Genomic DNA, 21623 nt, shown 5'->3' on the forward strand with positions numbered 1-21623 from the left:
TTTCTATCAGACAACTTATTCTTTCATAGCCTGTGAAATTATAAACCTTAATATTATAGCTTCAGGAGTGTGGTGTTTGTGTGTGCTTGTGTATAAGTTCATGTGAGAGATTTTTCTTTCTGCTTCACCAACAACCTTTCCCTTACAACTAATTGAAATGTGTAATTAGCCGAGCTTGGTCTACTGCCTAAAGTCCATCATAAAGGAAATGCCAATTCTTTAATTATGAAAATAAGATGGAAGCATTAAAAACATCCCATCCTTTCTTAGTTTCTGTGTTTGCTTTGAAATGGTGAGGGACAATCTAACACTATAACCCTATATATGTCTCAGTGAGTTCAGTGAGACTTCCTTCCAGGGAAATGGATATAGGATGCATCCTCTGGAACTTAACTTTTTGCGATGTTTAGGCCAATATATAATTATGGAGGGTTGCATGTGCTGGAAAAGAAAAACCAAACTGGAAGTTGAACAGCAACATTTCTCTCTACGTTTGATTAGCCAAGAACAGAATTTGCCTCATTATCCTTATTGCAGAAAAGCTCTTTTATCTAATAACTTGGATTGTTTCTCACAGTGTAATTATGGATGCCAGGATGCATGCAGTTGTCAGAATGATCCAGAGTAATCAAATTTCAATTGCTGAGTGAAATTTCATATCAGGGTTTGATTTATGTATAGCTTGCAAAGGTTAACACACTGTGGGCGAGTGCTAATATGTTATAATTTTTATAGCTGGCCACCAGCTTATTTGGTTAAGTGGATTACATGTCATCAAAGAATAGCTCGTTACATTCCAAAATAGTCACTCTTGTTTTGTCACTTTGTCAAAACATCTGTTGAGTATGCAAGCCTTTGTGTGCTTTTTATAACTTAATAAGAAGTGTGACCACGGGCGTATATCCTCTGCCCTTGCTAGCAATTACTTTTATTGTTTTAATAAGCAAGGACACAAGTAAGAATCTTAGTTAAAAGCCCTTATCAAATCAGCCATAGCATCTCCTCTCTTCTGTGCTATTATTGCCCTGATTGGTTTATACAGCATCAACATGAGGCAAGTGATTTGCTTTTCATGTTGCAACCAGTGAGGAGTTGGCCAGTTACAATGCAGAAGGTGGTTAAAGAAGCAATAAAACATGCTCCGCCTGAGACCTGTTATTTGCATTTACAGCTGTATGCTGATAGCATATCCATTAGCATATACATCTGAAAAGCCCACAGCGGTTGGACATTTACAACATCCTGTTGTTTGGCCACTATAGGGCATCTGTTAGCACAACTTTCAACAGCGCTCTTTAAAAGAGGAACGGAAATCTTGGGCATCATGAGGCGGTGGAGCAGCTGGACAGTCCTGTTAGAATAAGATACCTGCAGAGTCTTACAAGGGCAGGATTGCCAGGGAACCTAGCAGAATTGGAATTGTAAAACAATTCAGTATGTAGGGGCGGGTTGCAGGGAGCCAGTACAGATGATCCTGCAAGCAGGTCTACAAAGACCCTGCTTGAGGTGCATGTGAAATAGACGTTTGCAGTGGCATCTGCTAGTTTCTATGAGTGGCAGTGATTGGTGATGCTTGACACATCAAGCTCCTTTTTTTTTTTTAGGTAGATAAAATAGCTACACTTTACTTTTTGTTTATTGAGGCCGAGTACTTTCATGTTATTCTATATATTAAATCTTAACAGTAATTATTTTAATTTGATGTATTCTGACACACGCTCAATAAATGCAACAGTTCTAAGACAAGGCACAGTAGCTATATGATCCCACCTTTTTACCCTCTCTTTCCATCCCATATATCTTATCCCCTAAGTTAGAGAACAATGTTTTTTATAACAATAATCGGTGAAGCATTGGAAATGCACATACGAGTTGTATGCAAGGAGACTCTTCCATACAAAAAGGTACTAAAAACATAAATGCACCAACATATCCCAGGTTGCTTTTCCATTTGCGTAACCAATGTGGCTCCAATACACTATGGCCTTCCATTTTCATGTTTAAAACTAGGGCAAGGTAAGGCTGACTACACACGACTCGTTCAGAGACATTATACCACCATGAGATTTGTGATCACTGACAAAGCTGAGAATTCAAAATGCTACATTTCCATTCCAGTGCCTTTTTATTCAATTTACAGACCCCTGCATTGCCCCAACATTTTCTTCTAAGCAGAGGATCTGTGTTCTTGTAGCATGAATCCCCAAGTAAGGTCAAAGCAGTTTGCTGCCACATAATGACAGTACCAAAGTTATTTGGGGGGACATGCTACTGTTGATAAAGCAGTTTTTTGCTAGCCCCAATTAATAAATAATCTGTTAAAACAGGCAGTAGTTCATAGTTCTATTTCCCCTCTAAGACCTTTTAAAAAATAATGTATACTAGAGGATAAGACCATCCTTGCAATATTATGATCCCAAAAGAAATGGACAAAAAATACCATAGAGAGAGAGAGAGAGAGAGAGAGAGAGAGAGAGAGAGAGAGTTTGCAGAATCATGGTAACTTCGCAGCTTTTAAAAAAGGTATGAAGCCGACTGAACCATCCACTTTAATTCCAATTGAAAGGCCTTATTAAAATGAAGCAAAGAATTGTTTCCTTTCTGTTAGTCTCAAGTTAATTGTTTACCAACAGATGTTCTTTATATACGAAGTATAATAATGATTTCACAGTGGAAGTGTTGTATTGGATTTGATTGGCTTGATTGGCTTTTACAGATGATAATTAGTGACTTCAAAGGCAAACCGTTAACTATCCATCAATATGAAACAAAGGCCAGTGTAATATGATTACTGGATTATATTGCCCATAAAAATGTTGTGATTAAAGCAGCTCAGTATAGTAGTAATGGCAAATAAATTTATTTCCAGGACTGTACAGCTAATTAATTAATAGCCTAACTGCAAAGGTTCATAGGTGTCTTTGGGATAATCAAGGAGGGAAAAGCTCTTAATGCCTGTACAGATGAGCCTTTTTCATGCAATTTCAACTTGCAATCAGATCTCAATTACTCTGCTATCAGGCTCAAAGATCAGAGGGCTAATTGGTGAACATTTAATCAGTCACTTGCGTTAATGGATGATAGAACCCCAAGGCTACTAGTTTTAGGCTTTGAATTAGAAGAATAGGATTGAGGGCCCAATACTGTTGGACAGAGCTATGCGTGCTTACTAAAGCCGAACAATGTGTTTTTTCTATTGTCACCAGTTGCATGCCTGCTAGCTTTTGATGTAGCTTCAAACTCTGGCTGTTTGGCTCTTCATCTGTTTATCTCTCAAAAATATGTGTGGCTATAGTTGTGTGGCTGCCAGTGGCTATAGTTAATTTACGCAGGGTATATTATTTTTGGTTCCCAGGAACCCCAAATATTTAGGTGTCAACCTGTGTAGAAAAGCAAAAAATTAAATAAACAGGGGGGGGGGTGCCAAGATTTTAGCTTGCTACTTGTTTCTTGTCTAATTTTCTTGTTATGGAGTTAGGTATCATCTCAGTTGCCCTTCTGTTGCTCCAACCTTTGCTGAACCTCTTTTGCCTTTTAGGTGCAGCTGATGAACTTGCTCCTTTAGCTTTGAAGACCTATAACGTTCACGACGCTAGTATTGAATTGCTGTTGGATAGCGTAGCTCTAGTCTGCCCCAGTGCCCCAACTATCTGTGTTGCTATCTAATTATTCATTGCTTGCTGGGTGTGTGGTTTTGCGTCTTTCTGAGAGCTGTATTCTACTTTTGTTAACTGGCATCCTTTTGCAGTTCGGTGATACAACCATACTCATTAAAAATCACCCTCTAGGGTGGCCCAGTTTTCTGCCTCACATAGTAATATTGACCCTCTTGCCTTCTTGCTGTACATGAGCTTGACACAACTCACCTTTTTTGCTGCAAGTTTCTGTTATATATCTACCAACTATCTTTCCTGCTCCTTTTTGGCCTTCCTTTTCTTTAAAAATATTGGAAAATGAGAAGGTGCCTAAGGAAAGACCACAAAGTAGATGAAAGGAAAGGAGGGCATTGCCTCTGAACGTAAGCGAGAACTTAATAGATGAAAGTTTTGAGCAAAGACAAGAGAGCATAAAAAAGATATAAAACTTTGTAATTTAAGGTTACCAGGGTTGAGATAATATGGAAAAGGACTGTGAAAGTAAGTGGATGCTGAAGTCCTTTTAAAGAGAGATATTAAAGATCAAAGCAATTACATTAGTGTCATTTTTTGGTGTAGCTCAGTAAATAACAAAACAATTCCTTGTATTGTTTGTAGAAGCAGGAGTGTTGATAATCTACAGAAACATTCCAGTATTCTTTGTGCTAGTATTCCCTTGTTTGCCTAGAATTGTGGCTTTGCTTATCATAATTTGATAAATAAATTTTGATAGATTTTGATGACTTCAGTCTGTGATGTGGGGCGCTGGACCTGCTGAACTTTCCTTAGTAGCTGGCAACAGACCGGGAGCCCACTTGCATTCTATTAATGGCATCATTAATGATTACTTGAAGACCCAGGGATATAAATAATGTTGATGAATTTTCAGTAAGTTCCCATTGAGTAAAACTGTTCTGTTACTCTGGCAAGGGAATGCTCAGCCTGAAGAATCTTGCAGAGTCTCTATCTTGATAGAAGGGGGTTTCCATAAGTGAGCAACACATGATTGACAGGTGCTTCTGGTTTAACACTGCTTGTTGCCAGACTCGAATTTCAGCCTTGCAGAAATACACGTATATCTGATAATCAAGAAGTACACCTTGTGTGGAGGTTCATTGTGACATAAGAAAACTAATTTCCTTCTATGATGCAAACTTTGAGAAACCGCTTCAGCTAATCTCCCTCCCTCCCTCCCTCCCTCCCTCTCTCCCCCCCCTCTCTCTCTCTCTCACACACACCAACAAATCTGAAATTCTTATTTAACAAGTGTGGCAGTCTCATTACACTGAAATGCACAGAACACATAATGCTGAAAATTAACTAGTTCAGACACAAATGGCTGTTGGAGTTGTGTTTTGGGCTCCTTCCTCCTCTTAAACACTCAGATTCTCCCCGATTTCCTGGTTCATTGCAAACCACAGCTCGACAAAACCCTCCAAATCAGGCAAAACATATTTTACCACCTGTGTGCTATTGAAAACCATAGTTTAAAGTGGGTTTCCTGTTTTGGTTAAGAGGAAACAATGGTTTGTCATGAACCAGGGAACAAGAGAGAAAATTGGAAGACACGAGGGAACGGGGAGCATGTGAAGCAGAAGCATAGCCTGATGTTTATATCTGAAACAGGATAATGTTTATAATCATAATATCAACTGTCAACCAAACTTTGAACTCGTTGTGTGTCTCCCATAGATTTCTGGGTCTTAAATACCATTCCTTTTAAAAATCTGAACCTTTCTATTGCACAGTGGACTAGTGAAATATATGCGGCGGTATCATAAATGGAAGCTAACAGGCAAGGGAAACAGAAGTAAGTTTAGGCAGTGAGAATTTTCTGGGCCTAGAAAATAATCTGAAATTGCCTGCTGTAATTCTGACATGGCTAGTGAAGGAGACTGTGTGAAATACAGTGGAACCTTGTGTTACGTACCGTCCTCCTTGCGAACGCTGCGGGTTATGAGCTCCACTAACCCAGAAGTAGATGCCCCTTGTTGCAAACTTTGCCCCAGGATGCAAGCAGAAGTCGCGCACCAGCAGCGCGGCAGCAGCAGGAGGCGCCATTAGCGAAAGCGCGCCTCATGTTATGAGTGGTTTCAGGTTACAAACGGACCTCCGGAACGGATTAAGTTCGTAACCAGAGGTATCACAGTGAAGGGAATTTCTGTGCCAAGAAAAATAGTAAATGATGAAACACCATATCTACAAGTGGGAATTTGAAACAACTTGTATATCTCTGCTTATATATACAACAATAACAAATTTTCTAGTTCCCCAGTTCACCCTTTCCATCATAATTGTGGATACATCCCTGAGTTTCTTCATGTTATGGGTGTGGTATGAGGAGATATATGAAAATATTTTTAATTTCAGTGAGGAGCTGTCCCTTATGCTATGCCAGTTCTTTGAACTGACCTTTACCTCATTCTGACAGAACAGGACAAGACTCTGAGTGACAATGTCCCACAATGCAATTACTGTGCGTCAGATGAGCTGGTCCCTTACAAATCACCTCGAACTTTACACATCTGCTGGCTGTCAGCATCTGCCAGGTTCATTCACCCGAAAATAATGAAAAAAAACTCTCATTATTGTGCCATAACAGGTAAAGTGTTAGGACAATTATTGGACATCCTGAGTGACCTTGTACAGTCTTAGCCAACTGCCCTTGCCAACATATTTTTGGGTCAGCCTATGGGTATGTAAAATAGAAACCCTCTTCCCCCACCCCTCCCTGATTTTAGATGACATACAGGTTATGACACAAGTTGGGAGTGGGAGAGAAGAGAGAAATCTGGGGATCCTGTCAGAGCATCGTTATTTTCTAAATTGCTGCTGCGCCTTCTAGAAAAAGGAAAAACAAAGTGAAGATTCAGACTCAACCGCTAAGGTGAATTCACTTGCAAATCTAGGACTTAGTACATTCCCCCTCCCCCCCTTTATATTTGACTTCAGTTTATAATGACTACTGGCAAACCTCGGAGATATTATGGGTTCGGTTCCAGACCAGTGCAATAAAGCGAATATTGCAATAAACTGGTACACAGTATGTAGTAGAAATGATTGATTCCTTGTAAATTAATACCACTTTGCAATATTTAGCTGCTTCAAACAGTGCTTTTGCAAAGGGCTTTAATCTCTGCTCATCTGTTGATGAGTGGGGATTAAATCCTGCTGCCATAGCTGTGTGATCTTGTTTCCTGCTGGGAAGAGGGCATGCAGCCAATGCAGGGTTAAGCCCTATTTCTCCAACTCATCAGCTGACATTACCAGTGACATCAGCTGGCGAGTTCATGTGTGGGGGGGGGATTGCTTCGCAGACCAAATTGGACCCCTGGTGGGCCAAGATTAACCCATGGACCAGGGGTTCCCCACCTATGTAATACAGGTTGAAAAGAGAGGTTAACTTCCAGTCTTAAACATACAGGTGCCAGTAAGAATATTGGCAGTGCTGCCTACCTAACAGACTTTATGTGAGCCAGGGCTTAGGAGGATTTAGTCTTGCATTCTGTTTTCAGTGCCAAAGCTCAGTCCTGAAACTTCCCAGGGTGAATAACAGCTTCAGGGTAATTTAACCTCTTCCCCTCCCCTCATTCTGGGGTCCCAGATACCCCTATGGTTCTTACTTAAACCTTGACACATAAATTACAGCTCCCATAGTTTGGTCCTCAGAGTCAAGATACCAAATGGCTTGGCAGTCCTAGAAAGCCTGATGCAATGGAACTTCTTTATCTTCATTTCTGTCATACCAGTGTGTGCAATGCCACAAACCTTTCTTCTATTTTCTTTTCAGTTCTGTGGTTGTACTTGTCAGAAGAGTATGTTCTCAAAATGTTGGTAGTGCCAGAGATTTTTTTAAAAGTTGGTGCGCTTTGCTGCAAAACGAGTTGTCAGCAGACCTAGTTCAGCTCCATGCATGCCGAATGTCTGTATTACAACCATTTTTCCTTCTCTTAATTCAGATAAATGTTTAGGGAGGTCTCTTAGGGCAGTTCCTAAGTCATGGATGGTAGCATCCAAAAGAAATGAAAACGAAAATACACCAAAGAGGAGATACTTGGCTGAGTGCAGGTTTGAGTCAGCCATTGTTATTCCGTTTCCAGTTGTTGTTGAGCCTTCTTTACCAGTTCTGTTATTTCATAGTGAAGAGCTCGCCAAAGGCTCCATGTTGTTTGATTATGGTTCAGCACACCTGACACTTGGCAAACCTTCCATCTGGAATTGCCCCTATGCTTATGATCTCAAGCAAAGCATTGCTGCATTGATTGTAACTCTCTTTGCTGCCTTCCCATATTGATACAGTGTGTTGGCCCAAATTCATTGACTATTCAAGTAGCCAGCAATACCTAATAGCTGTTTGAGTTAATCATGCCCTACAGTTATTATTTCATATATGTGGCAATACAAGTTGTTCTTTAAGCTAGATTGTTATAATCCTAGAATTAACTCTGAACACCTTTGCTGAATTTAAAATATATTATTATTATTTTGTTTTTATACTCCAGTGTAAACTATATTTGGAATAACAGATGTGAAGTACTGTCATCTAACTGTCACACCAATTGTTCATTGTTCTGAGAAGGTCACATCATAATTCATTAACAGTAATTATTCCCTGGGTACACGCTGCACTTCTTTACCTCAATTGCTTCATTAGCCCATGAGTGATTCTCACATTCGTTGCTGCAATCAATGAAGATATATTTATAATGTACAAGTGGATGCTATTAGTTACAATATATTAACTGCCTAATTTAAAATGGAAAAGCTATCTTTATGAAGGGCAATTAACCACTAAGTGTAATTGATAATTCACATACCTATGATTAGGAAAGACAAATAATGCCAAAAGAATGATTCTGGAGACGACATCTTTGGACATTTTAAATGGTCATAAGATGTGTGTGTCGTGCCCCCCCCCCCGCCATGGAACTACATTTCTCAGAATTGCTTCTGATAGATATATTTTGCTTGAATTTACTTAATATGTTATCCTTAATACAAAAGGCATGGATTTTGACCTCTTTGAAAAATCTTATTTTCACACTCTCTTATTTTATCATTATTTAATATCATTATATACATACTTCAGCATACAAATTCCACATCCTTTACAAACCTAATATGAACAGATATAAGTAAATATACCAATCATTCTTCAATCTCATCAACAAAAAAATTGTATATTGGGCAGAGCAACCCACCCCCTGATCTGCTGTTGAACAAGGCAGACATATTATTCCATCTAGCTTTGCTCAGCTCTGCCACTGCAGAGCTCCTTAATGAACCCCTCAAACTGTGGGTAGGTGGAAGTGTAATCCAGGCTTGTTTGCTGCATCAGCCTGTGATGTGGCATAAAAAAACAACAACAGGATTTCTTGCCCTGCTTCTTCTGCCCTGGCCAGTGTGAACAATTGGGTTGTGTGTGCAGTGTAGCTCCACCACTCTGTGATGGCTTCCTGCAGTCCTGGTAGGTTTAGGTAACCCATTATTCTTCCATCTTTTATGAAGTTGAACCTAACTTCATTAATTTAACCCTGTAAGGGAATCTTTACTAATGTTTAAAAAATGCTCAACATTTATTCCAACATTTTATTTACCAAACCAATGGTTTTGGTACCTCTGTATCTCGCCCCCCACCAAATGCTGGAATACTAATACCACCCAATATGGTCCAATGAAATTTTTATACCTTTTCTCTCCTTAACCTTTATTAATATTTGTATACAAAAATTATTAACCGTTCTTAATAACTGGACACTTCCGCTGAATAAGAAACGATGTCTATATCTCCAACATTCATCTTTCTTTGCGTAAATCCTTTTAACCCCCCCCATGGTGTCATGTACCATCTAGCTATATTTTAAAACATTCTCAACTAAATTTTCTTTTGGTCTAGCTTGGTCCTACATGGGTTCCCATACTTTGTTTGAAATGCCTTTATTTTCACAGTCAAAATGGTATTCAGGTGCCATTTTGAGGCACTTGCCAACTCTGAAGTTCTTATAGCACATGTTTATGTTTGAGTCTATGTTTACTTGCAAATAATCCCCAGTGGGTTGTATCCCTCCCTATATAATCTATAGATGGAGCCAGAAAGTTGCATCACCAAGATTTAGATGGATACTGTTTGGTGCTCCAATTAAAAAAAAAAGTATAGTAATGAATACAAACAACATAATAATCTGACTCTTTACATATGAGTTTGTAATACATTCTTCTCATCTTCTCATTTATTTAAATTCTGAATTCTGTAGCTGATTGATTTAATGTCTCACCGTTTTGCTCTGTCAGGATCAAGACATCTGGTCTTAAGCTGCGGTTCTGCACCAATGAAACTCAAGCTACGCGCGACAAGTTTGTAGGAAAGTTGCAGCATCTGGGCTTTGACATTGGGGTGGATGAAGTCACTGCTCCAGCACCAGCAGCGTGCCGAATCCTGAAGGAACGCAACCTGAGGCCACACCTGCTTGTACATGATGGTCTGTTAGTGTTTAATGCTTTGTACACACTTGCTGCTAATAACAGTGGAGGTGGGCACTTTAAATGTGGTGCAGTCCTATTTTTGCAATGGGAATGAAGACATTTCAAGGCATACATGTTTTCAGGTCTATGGGTTAGATCCAGGAGCTCCACTCCTTCGTGCATAATGCCTCTTCTGCTCAGGGTAGTGCTGTTTTACCCTTTGCATTAGGGTGTTTCACGGGAAATGAAAACTCAGTCCCAAAATGTGCTTCAACAAGAGTGTTCGCAAACTCTTGCAGAAGCATGACAGCTCCTATAATGCCTGATTATTATCGGACTGTGTGAAGTCTTGCACAAGTGTTTGATGAGCAGCATTAGTAGTTACTTTTCTTCTGCACGTTATCTAACCACCTTCTTGAACCGGGAATGACAGGGAAGGAGAACCATTGAGGTAAAATTTACAGAACATACAATTTATCTTGAAATTAGAAAACATCTTTTTTGCTTTCTATAGCATCACAATAGCATATATTCTTGTTTTGCTATCAAGCTGCTTCTGCATGGACCTGGCAATATCTAGGGAGCTGGTCTTTTTGCTTACCATCATAGGAAGACGCTTCCGTGTTCTGACTTTCAGCTTCGAGATCTAACACAATGTGCCCTGTGTATCACCTAAGTGCATTTTCCACACAGTGCCAGAGGTTCCTGAGGACGACAAGTCACTTTCTGCTGCACTTGGAATGAAGCACAGCAGAGACTAATTTATCTGCTTTGGCCTCACTGGCCCCAGTCTTATTTTAGTGCCCCATCCTCACTAGGAAGACTATTGGCAGGCTGGTTAATGGTTAATGGGACTGTGTAACAGCTGTTCTTCACAGAGAGCTCTTTCCCCCTGAATCTCTTGGTCTCTCATTTTATCTTTAGCACACCCTTGCCTTGTTACTCAGGATGTGCTTTTTTACATGAGCCCAGTTCCTCATCCTGGCCACGCCTACCTCGTGGCTATTTGCCCTGTTGTTTCGAGACCTGGCTTGGGTCATGGGTCCTAGATCTTGTCCTTTCTTGTCTTCTTTGTGGTCCCGATTTCCCTAGCTATGCTCATGAAACCAGCTTCCATGTCCAGCCATGGGCTAGGATTGCCCTGCCTTTTCCTGTGATAAAATCACTAAAGTTGAGGTCTGAGGGCCTCAGCTGGCCCTCCAGCAGATGGCTGTATCTGGTCTACGCAGCTGAAAATGAAAAACTTGATTGATCTGGCTCAGGAGATTAAACAACAACATGGTTGTAGTTGATGCGCATGGCCTTAGTCTCTTACGTTACAAAAATTGGGTTGTCTTGACATCTGGATCGACCAGGGTGCTCATGGGATTTCACTGGAGAGCAACCCCTCAACCTAATAATAAGTGCAGTAATGTTTGACTCTGTTTCTGACTAGACTTCTCAAGATCTTATGCCTATGTGCTCCTTGAGAGAACAGTGTTTGGGAATTGTGGATGAAGAGGTGCCAGGGTGAAAGTGCAGGAGAGAGATGAAGGAAGAGATCAGACAGGGAAAGAAGGGGCGGCGGCATTAATTGAGGAAACGAAAGGTGAGGGAATAAAAAAAGGCAAAGCCTCAAAATGATACTGAAAGGGGAGGGGAATAAATATTGGAGGATGCAATTATGTCCCTTTCTGCGTAACCGCAACCTAAAATGAGGAAACGGTTAATGAGAAAGTTGTTATCTGCTCTGTTTTATCATAATCCCTGCAGGGATTCATTCCAAACATGTTGTCTTGTAATGACTGCCTGGGTGAAAAGCTGCTTATCTACTTGCTATGTCCAAACATATTGGGCATATTGTATTTTCCAGTAAAATGTATTCCATTTAGTGTTGTGCTGAAGCTTTTGATCCCATCTGGTTTTTTTGGCAGCTTGAAGAGGGTGGAGAGGAAGTAAAGTGGCCTTTGGAGAGATGGGATGGGGAACCTCTAATAAATTTTGTGGGGGACAGCAGGAAGGTTTACTTGTACTTTTTCTTTGATAAGATACGAAAGAAGAAGAAACAATAAATAGTACCCATGTTGAAAACAAAACAGAACATTACAAAAATTGTTATTGCAGTTAACCAGACCTTAACCTAATATGGTATTTATAAAAATAAAGGGTTTACTTCATTTAACAGCATGAAGCCCTTAGCACAAAAGCTCACATATTTCTAGTATTTCCTAGAAGACCAGGCGACCATGCGGTGCATGGTGGATAACATTGGTCTTTCTAGGACGTGGTGTCAGGATGTAAGCTTTTGTGCAAAGAGTTCTGTACTACTGCAAGCACAATTGGGCTCTTTTAATGGGCTAACAGACCTGCTTTTTAAAAAGTTCCATGTTATAGAAAAGCTCATTCATGTTTGGAGCAGTGCAGGGCTCTTGGCTCTAAGGTGTCCTAGAAAGGCCATGTTACTACAGAGGAGAAAAAAGGGTTTGAAGAGGTAAAAAGTCTGATCTGCCAACTAATACATTTATTAATGTAATGCAGACCCTCAACCTATAAAGTTTATCCAGAGGTTTTGTTTGTTTTCCCACAAAATAGGCAGAACAAACAATAAGACCTTGTGAAATAAGGACTAGGGCTTGATGCAACAGTAGTTCTAATTTGAGCATCATTTTCAGATATGCCAATTTACCTTGTAATTCAAAAAAGTCACTTTTGGAAATACAGCTGATGTACACTTTTGTTCTTCAGTTTCATCCAAAAACATAACAAAAATGCTGAGCTGCAACTTTGGGGTGTCAAGTTCATTCCAAATGACGATTATCTGCTTGCCATCTCATAGATGCACTTGCTTGGTTCTCCAGCAATCAAGTGTCTGCATTCTGAGATGTGCTGCGGCTTGTGACCTGACCTTAGGTCTTGCACTGCTAGCAAAGAAGTGCTCAGAATGAGGATGCATTTCACTGGAATAAAGCATAATTTTACACTGGTATCGCAACAAAGGTGTGCCAGTTATGTAACATCAAAAGGGAACATTTTGATTTCGATGTCTCAGAATTTAGCTGCATGTAATGCAGAATAAAGGTAAACGGACCCCTGACCATTAGGTCCAGTCGCGGATGACTCTGGGGTTGCAGCGCTCATCTCGCTTTATTGACCGAGGGAGCCGGCGTACAGCTTCTGGGTCATGTGGCCAGCATGACTAAGCCGCTTCTGGCGAACCAGAGCAGCGCACGGAAACACCGTTTACCTTCCCACCGGAGCGATACTATTTATCTACCTGCACTTTGACATGCTTTCAAACTGCTAGGTTGGCAGGAGCAGGGACCGAGCAACGGGAGCTCACCCTGTTGCAGGGATTCGAACCGCTGACCTTCTGATGAGCAAGCCCAAGGCTCTGTGGTTTAACCCACAGCGCCACCTGCAGAATACACACTAGCAAAATCCAGAAAGATTGGCTGTAGATGGCAAGCTACTGTTGATTTATAAGTTTTGATTGCTTGGGTTTTTCAAGTTCCTTTCCAGTGTTCTTCCATTGTGCTTTACGGTGCGTGCACACACAGAAGTGGAATTGCCATGTGGAGTGCTTTAGTTCAGGAAGCTGATCAGTAATGTTGTCTTCCAGAATGCTTCATATCATTCTCTCAACCCTGTTTTTCATTATTTCCCCACAACAGTCAGTCAGCTACATTCACACAATACATTTCAAGTGGTATTAATACCACATTGAACAATCAAAGAATTCTGTAGTTTGTTAAGGGTGCTGAGAGTTGTTAGGAAGCCCCTTTTCACCTCACAGAGCTACAGTTCCCCGAATTCCATGTGAAGAGGGATGAATTGTGAAGCCGCTCTGAGACCAACTCTTGGCACCCTTAAAAAACTACAGCTCCCACAATTCTTTGGGGTGGAAGCCATGTTGTTGTTTTTAAGTGGTGTTGTAGTGCTTTATACGTATGGTGTAAGTGTGACCTAAGTTCACTCCTCATTGGTGTGTTTGGTTGTTGTTGTTTTCATCCATCATAGTTTTTTCCTAAATATTTTTTTTGCTTCTGCAACCTTTGGAATCCTGTAGGCCTGCTGATACCCCCCTCTTGTGGCTGGGTTGTGGCATTTTGATTATGTAGTTCTCAGTGTGTAGATCCATGAATTCACTTTTGGTGTATCAGACAGAGTAGTTCAGGCTCCCCCCCCCCAAAGAATAGTCAGAACAACAGTGATAAGTCAATGAAAAGTTGAAGAAAGCGTAGCAAATATATGGCTTCCTGAAATAATTTGATTTTTCTCCCCCTTAGATCTTATCCCAGAATTTGCTGATATTGATAGAGCAAACCCAAACTGTGTGGTGGTTGGTGATGCAGCAGACAACTTTTCTTACAAAAACCTTAATGCTGCCTTCCAAGTGCTCATTGGTTTGGAGAATCCAGTTCTGATATCTCTAGGAAGAGGGTAAGTTAATCAATTTATTTATAGTTCTCAGAAATATTGGGGATGCCAAAAATATATGTGTGCTGCTTGCTTCCCCTTCCAGCCTCAAGTTCATTTGCTGTATTTTGACTTCTTTTTTGAAGCCCAGAATTAGGGAGAATTATGCCACTATTGCACTGCTCTTTGCATTATCTTCTTAATAACTTCTTTCCCCATGGTTTTATCTGTTATTGCTGTGTATTAGACGTGTGTTTGCAAAGACTACCATGTATTTCCCCCCCTCTAGCTCCCATTTTTAAAAGCACAGGAGAACAGCAACTGTCTCAGTAGCCTTTAGAACAACATGAAATCCGTTTTGCACTTAACACTGCCTAATTTTATTAAGGCTGCCTAACACTTGCTGCACACCATTTAGGATGTTTACAAGCTACAGGCTTTTGGGCTTCAACACCATTCCCAGCCTTTGATATGTTGCTTTGCTTAATATCCATCCTAAAGAAGTACTGATCCCTAAAAAGCAATTCTCAACCAGTGTAACTGTTTTCAGTAGGGGTAATATGCTTGCGGACTGCTGTCCTTACCAACATTTTTGCAGCAGCATTTTTTTCACTAGTTGCAATTTCTGGACCATCTTCAAGGGCAGTCCCATGTAGGTTGCATTACATTAATCCAGTTTTGAGTTTACCAGAGCATGAATAACTATGGCCAGGCTATCCCTATCCAGAAATAGCTGAAGCTGTGCAGAGGTGCTCCTAATCCTCAAGTCCACCTGGGCCTTGAGTGACAAAGATGGTTCCAGGAGCCCCACAAACAACACACCTCCTCCTCCTTCATGGGAAATGTAACCCACTATGAACATACTAATTACACCTCACTGTAAACCCCCTGATGACAGCAGCCTCACATAGAAGTTAAATAACATTGGATCCCCCAAGAAAGCTTTCTTGGGAGCTGAGCACCAATCACCCTATGCTATTCTCTGAAATTGTCCTTGAAGGTAGGAGCAAAACCACTTTAAACTCATGCCTCCAACTCCCTCGGACAGTATCATGTTCAATGCTGTCCAAAGCCATGGAGAGGTCAAGGAGAATCAACAGGCTTGCCCTCCCCCCTGCCCTGTTCCTGACAGAGGTCATCAGCCAGAGCAACTAAAGCTGAGACTGCGTTGAAATAGGTCTAGAATGATAATCGGTCTTATACAAGCATGCCTGAAGCTGCTCTACCACTATGTTCTTGAGCACCTTGCTGGGAGCATGTACACACTGAGCCCTGATTTAAGACTGTGCCTCTAACATTGATTCTTTAGAGAATAACTCCCAGTGAACTTGGTAGGTCTTTCTTCTGAGTGGACCTGCTTTGATGTGGCTTATAGCTCCTTGTATCCCATTGATCTCAGTGTGGTGCGCCTTGATCCCCTAAGCATGATTACTTGGAAGAAAGCCCAAGTGAATTCAGTGCAGTTTACTAAATGGGTCAATGGCTGGAGCTTTTAATGCACTGGACAGTATTGGAGTGCATCCATTTTGTTTTATTCCTTGGAGCTGTCCCATTTGATTTATTTCTAAACAGCTGTAAGGCTTTCTCAGAGTAGTGATGCAGGTAGTTCAATGGAGCTAAGTAGGGGTCTGCTGTGATTGTTGACTTCCTCTGAGTGTGTTTGTGTGTGTGTTGGGGAAACAGACCAAGTCTTACTTGGAGTGAAGTAAATGTTGCAGAAATATGAAGTGTACAAGATCTTTGTAATTCAAACCTCCTCCTTAGGCTTGTAACATCTTCCATAAAGGGGATCATTTTGCTTTGTGTGAGAAGGTGACATTAAATTTGCTTTGATTCAAAATTGAGCTTCTGTGGCAGCATCTAGCTGCTGCAGCAGCAGTGCTTCTAGCAGCAGTTATTTGTTTTCATGTGGTATTTCAGTAGTAATCTCTCTCTCTATATATATATAACAGAAAAGTATAGATAGAGTTCACTCCTTAAAAATTACTTTGAAGAAAGAAACTAACTAACATTCTTTCAGCTAAAGTTTTAGTGTGCTCACTTAGAAGCGCAGTGCATTAGACTTACTGGAGCAGAATGCTCTCCTTGTGAAACTGGAGTGATTTACATTTAGCATCTGTTTTGGGCTGAGAGTGGGAATTGGCTTTGTAATTTCTTCTGTCATGCCACTGTCAGAAAATTAAGCTGTTTACGCTAGACTATAGAAGGTTAATGGCTCTTCTAGCAAAGGTCAAGTGGTCATTTTAAAGAGAGGCTATGCTGAATAATCGAAAATGGCAGAAGGATAAAGCATAAAATCTTATCTGACTGCTCATCCTATACATTTCTGCTCTCTACCTATCTGTCTTGGGACTTGAAAGAAAACACTTGCCTTATCCTGATTGTCTCTTTTACTATTTATAGAAAAGAAATATGCTAAATAAGATTCTGAATATTCACTGAAAGAATGGCCCTGGCTTCATTCCTGAGCATAGTTTATTTGGAGTAAGTTCTACCTCAGCATTTCTAAAGAAACATGGTTAAAATAATTGGTCAGCTTGGGTGGCAAACCCCTAGACCACTTAATCTTGTGTTTCTGGTTTGGCTAGTCAGTGAGATTCTTCACTTACAATGGAAGAAGAAAGAAGGGAGTGTATGTTTAAGGTGTGTATGTACAGAAGGGAGTTCTGGCTTATTGCCACCATCTTGGTGGCATATACACCCATTTAGTAGTAGTAGTAATGATGATGATGATGATGATGTCATAGGACTCAACTGGACAAGAGATCAGGCCTCCTGCTTCTCTCACATTTTTGTCAAAAGCAACCATAGTGAACCCACCAAATTAGTTCATGGAAGGTGAGGTTATCAGGGACTCGTGGTCAGGATGTCTGTGTGTTGTCTCCAGTACTGGAAGCGGTAAGCTTCTGAATGCCAGGTGCTGAGGAGGACAAGTGGGGAGGGTGCCACTGCGCAAATGTGTTTCTTGCAGGCTTCCTTATAGGGAACAGGAAGCTGGACTAGGTGGGCCTTTGGTTTGATCCAGCGAAGCTATTTGTATGTTCTTAAGATCTAAAAATATTGGAATCTAATTTTAACCTTTTCATTTCCAGGCGTTATTATAAAGAAACAGATGGCTTAAAACTTGACGTTGGGGCATATATGAAGGCACTGGAGGTATTTTATAGTTCAAAGGGATATGTTTATTGCAAGCATTGTACTGCACAACCACATTTGTTTGTATTGGTCAGCATGTGGACACAAATCGGGTGGAGGTTCCTTATATTAGAAATTGCAAGTGGGTCTCTGTCTTTCTTGGGCTTTTTTTTTTTTGGAAATAAACGTTTTTAAAAGTCCTTGTTACTTTGGTGGTGTTGATTATTTGGAGGAGAGTAAATATATTCAGCTGTAAGAACAATGCACAGCTCTCCCATTTACTTTGGAGCCTTTTGCTCCGTAAAGCTTAGGAGTAAATGCATTTCACCAACTGAGGGGCAGAGTTAGAAAGTGAGCAAGGAGGTAGCTCATCAATTTTATATGTTCACAACTGGCAAGGTTCTAAAACTTCCGAATGGGTTTTATGATCCCTAAAAATACCAATGTATGGATGGAAGACGGCATTTAAAGACAGTGGTGTTGTGGGGGCCCATGTGCCATACTTGTCGATCTTTATAGCAGCAGTCCATATCACATGTGAGCTGTGTTAGTGCTTTAGCAAATAATGTAGCACAAAAGCCTGTTGCCTCCTCGAAGGTGGCTTGCCAAGCACCTACCTCTAAATTTCCCCAAGATTTCAAGTGTTCATTTGGAAAGGCCTCTTTTGTTGCTACTTTTATCTGCTGACCTTAATTTCCTTAAATTTTTGTATTATTTTGCTGTTGCTGAATTTATTATTGTTGTTGACCTGTATTGTTCTGAGAACGTTTGAGAATGTTTGTATTGAAGGGTGGCATATAAATGCGTAAATAAATAAAATATCATTAACCATAGCCTTTTACCTTAATTTTAAAAAACACACAACACAGTTGTGGTTGGAACCGTATTTACCCTGTGATGATGCCACCTTGCCATTGTCAGTGGTGGCCAGTGAAGAGAAATGGAAACAGGAGAACTCACTTTGATAATAATGCTCCCATCACAGGGCGAGTGTTCCTCCACAATTGTGAGGGAGAGGAACTCAAGGCAGTGTCCCCATGCTGCACACAGCATGTATTTCTCACCAGAGTATGTGCCAGAGTCTGTAGGCATGCACTTGCATCTTTGAAAGATTAGGCTGCAAGTCGCTTGAAAGAAAAAGACAGGCTATGTTAGTAGTGGTATGTCAGCAATGAGCCAAAGCATGAAGAGACTTGTTTCTATCAATTGCAGCATGCCTGTTATCTGCTACTTTTTGTGATACCATTACATTCTTTTCAAGTAGCCCACAGAAACTCATAGCTTTTTTAAAAAACAAAACAAAACAAACAAACAAACCCAATTTCTGGATAGTTTCAAAGAACATGTCAGGCTTATTACAAAAAAATAGGTGTACATTGGAAAATTGCACAATTATTTACACATGACTATGATGATGATAAGGCTGGTGGCCTTATTTGTGTGTAAATCAATCAGACACCTTTGTTTTGAAAGTTAACCGTGTTAATTTTGTTTTCTCATCTAGTATGCATGCGATATTCAAGCGGAGGTGGTGGGAAAGCCAGCCAAAATGTTTTTCCAGTCAGCCTTGACACAAATGGGCATTGAACCACACCAGGTAAGCTTTCTTTTAAAAAAAAAAAAATTTTTTTATTGGGTTTTCACATTTTATATAGACAAAAACAAAAACACAAAAAACAAGTAAACACATAAACAAAGAAAAAAAAAGAAAACAACAACAAACATATATACTTTCCCGAAAATGTTATTTCCTAACCCTGGTCATTGACTTCCCCCTACCCCCTCTCTTGCATCCCCATTTCCAAATTTATGTCAGCAAATTGGCATTTCCCTGTCTTAATATTAGTCCTTTTATAAAAGCAAACAAAATTAATTTTTTCTAAGTTGGACCTCAATTCCCTTCCATCGATTTCCCATTTTGTCTTGAATAATGATCTTTTTAACCAAATCCCATAATCATGAGTGTTGTTAGAACTTAATTTTTCCCTCCCTCCCATCCCCGGTTTGCGTCCCTTCCCAAAGCATGTCCAAAATAACAGTTATTAGCCCGGGTTCCTCACGTCCGAGGCCCTCCAGTCTCTTTCAGTCCCTCTCCGCCGGTCTTGTTGGTAATCCTTTATGCCAGTCGTCACATCTCGAAAGAGTTCTTTCACCATCAATCCAAAGTCTCTTCCCATATTTGCAAACAGCTGCTGAAGAGTTTCCACAAGGCATGAATCTTGAAGGTAATCAAAGTCAGAGTCTATGTGGAGGCCCCGATTATATTTCTTTATTTTAAATTCCTTAATTTCATAGACTCCCAGGGCCTCCACTTTCGTCTTCTGCATCTTTCGTGGATTTATAGTAGATTTACTCCAATAATCTCCTTGTTTGTATTCCACAGGCGTCAGCTTCTGCTCAGTATTTTCCCACATCACTTCTTCTCTTTCTTGTTTTGTCTTCTCCTCTTCTTTTATTATCATTTCTGGTTCAGCTGTGGATTCTTTCTCATTGAGGTCCTCGTTACATTCAGCAGGACTACTTGTTTCAGAAGTCAAGGTCATCAATTGTTCACTCATAGCCGTAGTCTGCTCTTGTAAGATTCCAACCAAATAAAACATCCTTTCGATTTCTCCCAGTATCTTTCCATCCACAGCCATTGTAGTTCCACAGAATTCCCTCTAGAGGGAATCTGGTTACTTAGTATTCTTTTCCCCAACAGTCCTCTGTCTTGTTATTGTTTCTTTATTTCCAACAATTTTAGATCAATTGTAACTCTTTTTAATCCAGAGGTAACTTAGGTAGCAATTTTCCACTATTAACAGTCCGTTTGACAGCTTTGACAGCTGTCAAACTCTGCACTTCTTAAACCAGCTCCAAAGCAGGACGCTCCCGGGCCCGGGAGGGGGGGTTGTTTACAACAGAGCATAAAACATCCAACACTCCTCTCTCCTGCTCAAAATTTCCAAATCTTGGAAGTCACTGTCTTTTTTAAAACTCACCCTTTACAGGGTAGGCACTCCAGCTTAGTTCTTTTTTCGTTGCTCTAGATCGTCTGCAAGGTAGGGGGTGCGGACTTCCTTTTAGCACATCCCCCGATCGTCTCAAATTCAGTGGATAAATTTCTTAAAAGCCAAGTCCAAATTACTCACGGGTTGTTTTTTCAGCCGAATTTCAAGGAAGGAAGTCAGCGCTCTCCGGTCATGGCTCGCGGCTTCGCTCAGCAGAGGTAGCGATGGACTCTCAGTGCCGCGCCACCCCCCGTATCCCCTCCGCAGCCTTTAAAAAGGCTCTTCGCGAATCAGGGGGGGCGCTTAAGGCACCCGCCGAGTCTTCAGTCCGCAGGCACCGCGCCTGCGGTTTTAAGGGTCCCCGTGTCGCCGGCACGGCAAGACCCGTCCCCTGCTGAGCCGATTCCCTCCGGAGCTCGGAGGGAATCCGCCATTCCCAGATCGCGTCAACCCCGGAAGTCCCTCCAGGTAAGCTTTCTTGATTAATACCATCTGCGTTGATTCTAGCAATACTTCCAGGGGGTGGTTTGGAAGGGAAAATATAATCAAATAGTCTACTTTCACAAAAGGTGGTATAACATGGGAGCTGCGAACTTGCAAAGGACTTCTGCTCCTCTTCTGTGAAAAGAAAAATTGCATGGTTCCCATGTTAAATTGCTCACTCATGATTACTCACATGAGTTGGGTACTGTTTAGTTTCTTTCACTTTCCTTTACTCCTTCCACCCCACTTTTTAAAGGATGAGTTGGCCATAGAGTATTTGCTTGAATACATTCATAGTGCAGAATGCAATTTTAAAAAATGGCTTCTTATCTTTACTAAATCTTGAGTGCGTTTTGACATTGTAGGATCCACTAGCTCATGTCTGTCAGGGACCAGATTCCTCTTCATTGGGTAATGGAGGTGAGGACTCCTTTAAGTAAAGCTGGTGGCCATCATTACAACTATCACTTCCAACTATTTTCTCCCTCAAGCTTTCATACAATTCATTTCTCTCCCAAAGCAG

At 40.7% G+C, this 21623-nt stretch overlaps 1 protein-coding gene across 3 annotated transcripts in view; it reads left to right on the forward strand.

Annotated features, from left to right (window-relative positions):
* LHPP (phospholysine phosphohistidine inorganic pyrophosphate phosphatase) overlaps positions 1–21623 on the forward strand; it is a 109439-nt gene that overhangs the window by 5230 nt on the left and 82586 nt on the right. For all 3 annotated transcript variants that reach the window (XM_082222811.1, XM_082222813.1, XM_082222812.1), the window contains exons 2-5: positions 9927–10114; positions 14363–14516; positions 17585–17648; positions 19132–19224. In XM_082222811.1, the coding sequence (XP_082078937.1) occupies positions 9927–10114; positions 14363–14516; positions 17585–17648; positions 19132–19224 (499 nt within the window). The remainder of the gene's footprint in view (positions 1–9926; positions 10115–14362; positions 14517–17584; positions 17649–19131; positions 19225–21623) is intronic.

The sequence above is a fragment of the Podarcis vaucheri genome, assembly GCF_965113315.1.
Source record: "Podarcis vaucheri genome assembly, chromosome: 5".
Lineage (NCBI taxonomy): Eukaryota > Metazoa > Chordata > Lepidosauria > Squamata > Lacertidae > Podarcis > Podarcis vaucheri.